Consider the following 2,733-nt stretch of genomic DNA (forward strand, 5'->3'; position numbering starts at 1 on the left):
GGAGCAAACTTTAAGTCACCTTTCTGATCAAAGTTTAATGAGATAAATTGCCTTGTAGGATATAGCATCCCTAAATGAATGTGTTATGTGTTTTTGTCACTGATCACATGTGTTACATTATCATAGTCATCATTTTAAACCTTGTGCATTCGGTGTCCTGTGGCCCCAAAATAATTTTTTATTTTGTTGTCTCTTTTTTCTTGGAAATAAATATTGTGGACTTTCAAAACTGTTTTCTAACGTCTTAGCCAGACTGGAACCCCAGACCAGATGCACTGGTCCTATGCAAGGCAAAGAATGTTGAGTTTGGACCTCTTAAGTATTTCCTTCAGTTGACAGAGGAGATACACTATGGTAAGTGCCAACCAGACAGCCTCTGTGACAGAGTTTGTTCTCCTGGGCCTCTCTGCCCACCCAAAGCTGGAGAAAACATTCTTTGTGCTCATCCTGCTGATGTACCTGGTGATCCTACTGGGCAATGGGGTCCTCATCCTGGTGACTGTGTCCAACTCCCACCTGCACATGCCCATGTACTTCTTCCTGGGGAACCTCTCCTTCCTGGACATCTGCTATACAACATCCTCAGTCCCCCTCATCCTTGACAGCTTCTTGACCCCCAGGAAAACCATCTCCTTCTCAGCCTGTGCAGTGCAGATGTTCCTCTCCTTTGCCATGGGAGCCACAGAGTGTGTTCTTCTGAGCATGATGGCGTTTGATCACTACGTGGCCATCTGCAACCCCCTTAGGTACCCTGTGGTCACGAGCAAGGCTGCCTACATGCCCATGGCTGCCGGCTCCTGGGTAGCTGGAAGCACTGCTTCCATGGTGCAGACATCCCTTGCAATGAGGCTGCCCTTCTGTGGAGACAACATCATCAACCACTTCACCTGTGAGATTCTGGCTGTCCTGAAGTTGGCCTGTGCTGATATCTCTGTCAATGTGATCAGTATGGGAGTGGCCAATGTGATCTTCCTGGGGGTCCCGGTTCTGTTCATCTGTTTCTCCTATGTCTTCATCATTGCCACCATCCTGAGGATCCCCTCAGCTGAGGGGAGGAAAAAGGCCTTCTCCACCTGCTCTGCCCACCTCACAGTCGTGGTCATCTTCTATGGGACCATCCTCTTCATGTATGGGAAGCCCAAGTCTAAGGACCCGCTGGGGGCAGACAAGCAAGACCTTGCAGACAAACTCATTTCCCTTTTCTATGGGGTGGTGACCCCCATGCTCAACCCCATCATCTACAGCCTGAGGAACAAGGATGTAAAGGCTGCTGTGAGGAACTTGGTATTTCAGAAATGCTTTGCCTAGTGATGTTTGGGGGAACAGATGTCCCCATAGCCCTTTGCCTCTTGGTTGCTTTCACCCACAAATCTCAGAAGAGCATGCTCCCTAAAGAAGATACATGTGAAGAATGACTACCAGAAAATTGAAATACTCATGTAATAGAGCACTTTAGCTGTGATTGGACCCAATTAAAATGTTGAAACCTAGAACCCAGGGGGAGTGTGTCTTGAGGGGATGGAAGCAGAATGCTGCTGGATACACAAGGAATGACTTTTCTGTTTCTCCACTGTTCAAGTCTGAATTCACCTTTGTGAGCAGATGGTTCCTCTGTTTCGGGAAAAACACCCTAGGGTACCTTTCTGTTACAAAAATGTAAAGCCAAGATTCTACTCTTGAAAGGAGGCACTGAAGACACCATGGGACAGAACTTCATGACCCTGCCCACCTCCCTAGCACAGTGCTTCCCAACCTGTGTCTTGCCATGGAGCACATAGAAAACAATGGGATGTGTAGGCACCCTGGGGTGAGTGGATGAGTCTTTTCATGGCTGAAGGCAATTCACCTGGGGGCTTAGGTCACTACAGGTTCTGCTTAGTAATCCCAGGAGGACTCTGAGCTTGGTACATCTGTACCCTGTGGCACATTAGCTGAAATGTTCTGCCTGAAGCAGAATGTGTCTTCCCTTAGCCCCTGCTGAAAGGACAGTCATGCTCTCTCCTTTGGCTATAGATAATTGGCGAGTTGACCCAAACTGGGCAAACCATATTTTCTGTTCAAGGAATTTGGAATTTGGACGTAGAGACACCTCATAGTTGGCACAAAGCTCTTGAACTCATAGACCACGTAAAGGGGGCACAAATGTGGTCCTGTGTCTAGCAAGGAAGAGAAAGCTGGTCTGCAGAGAGAAAGGATAAAGCAAATGCAGAAAGAAGACCAGACCTACATGAAACAGAAATAAAGGCTGCAATATTTAGGCTAGGTATTAGAGAAGGTTTTTTCTTTTATTTTATGGGAAAATTTAATCTTGTAGAAAGAATAATAGGTATTCATCTTCCAGATCCAAAGATGATCTGCTCATGGCTGGTGTGTGTGTGTGTGTGTGCGTGTGTGTAATTTTTAATTTTTTAAATTTTCCTGGGTACATAGTAGCTATATATTTATGGAGTATATGGGATATTTCAATACAGGCATGCAATGTGTAATAATCACATCAGGGTAAATGGGGTATCCATCACCTCAAGCATTTATCCTTTGTGTTACAAACAATCCAATTATACTCTTTTAATTATTTTAAAATGTACAATTAAATTATTTTTGACTATAGTCATCTTGCTGTGCTATCAAATACTAGTCTTATTTATTCTATTTTTTGTACCCATAAGCCATCTCCATTTCCCCTCTACCCTCTCATCACTGTTCCCAGCCTCTGATAACCATCATTCTACTCTC

The 2,733-nt window shown here is 44.9% G+C and overlaps 1 protein-coding gene across 1 annotated transcript; it reads left to right on the forward strand.

Moving 5' to 3' along the window:
* The first annotated feature begins 351 nt into the window (after positions 1-351).
* LOC101129209 (olfactory receptor 13C7) lies at positions 352-1,308 on the forward strand. Its single transcript, XM_019033247.3, has one exon. It carries the CDS (start codon positions 352-354, stop codon positions 1,306-1,308), a length of 957 nt encoding a protein of 318 aa, XP_018888792.3.
* Positions 1,309-2,733: the final 1,425 nt, after the last annotated feature.

The sequence above is a fragment of the Gorilla gorilla genome, chromosome 13 (assembly GCF_029281585.2).
Source record: "Gorilla gorilla gorilla isolate KB3781 chromosome 13, NHGRI_mGorGor1-v2.1_pri, whole genome shotgun sequence".
NCBI classification, from domain to species: domain Eukaryota; kingdom Metazoa; phylum Chordata; class Mammalia; order Primates; family Hominidae; genus Gorilla; species Gorilla gorilla.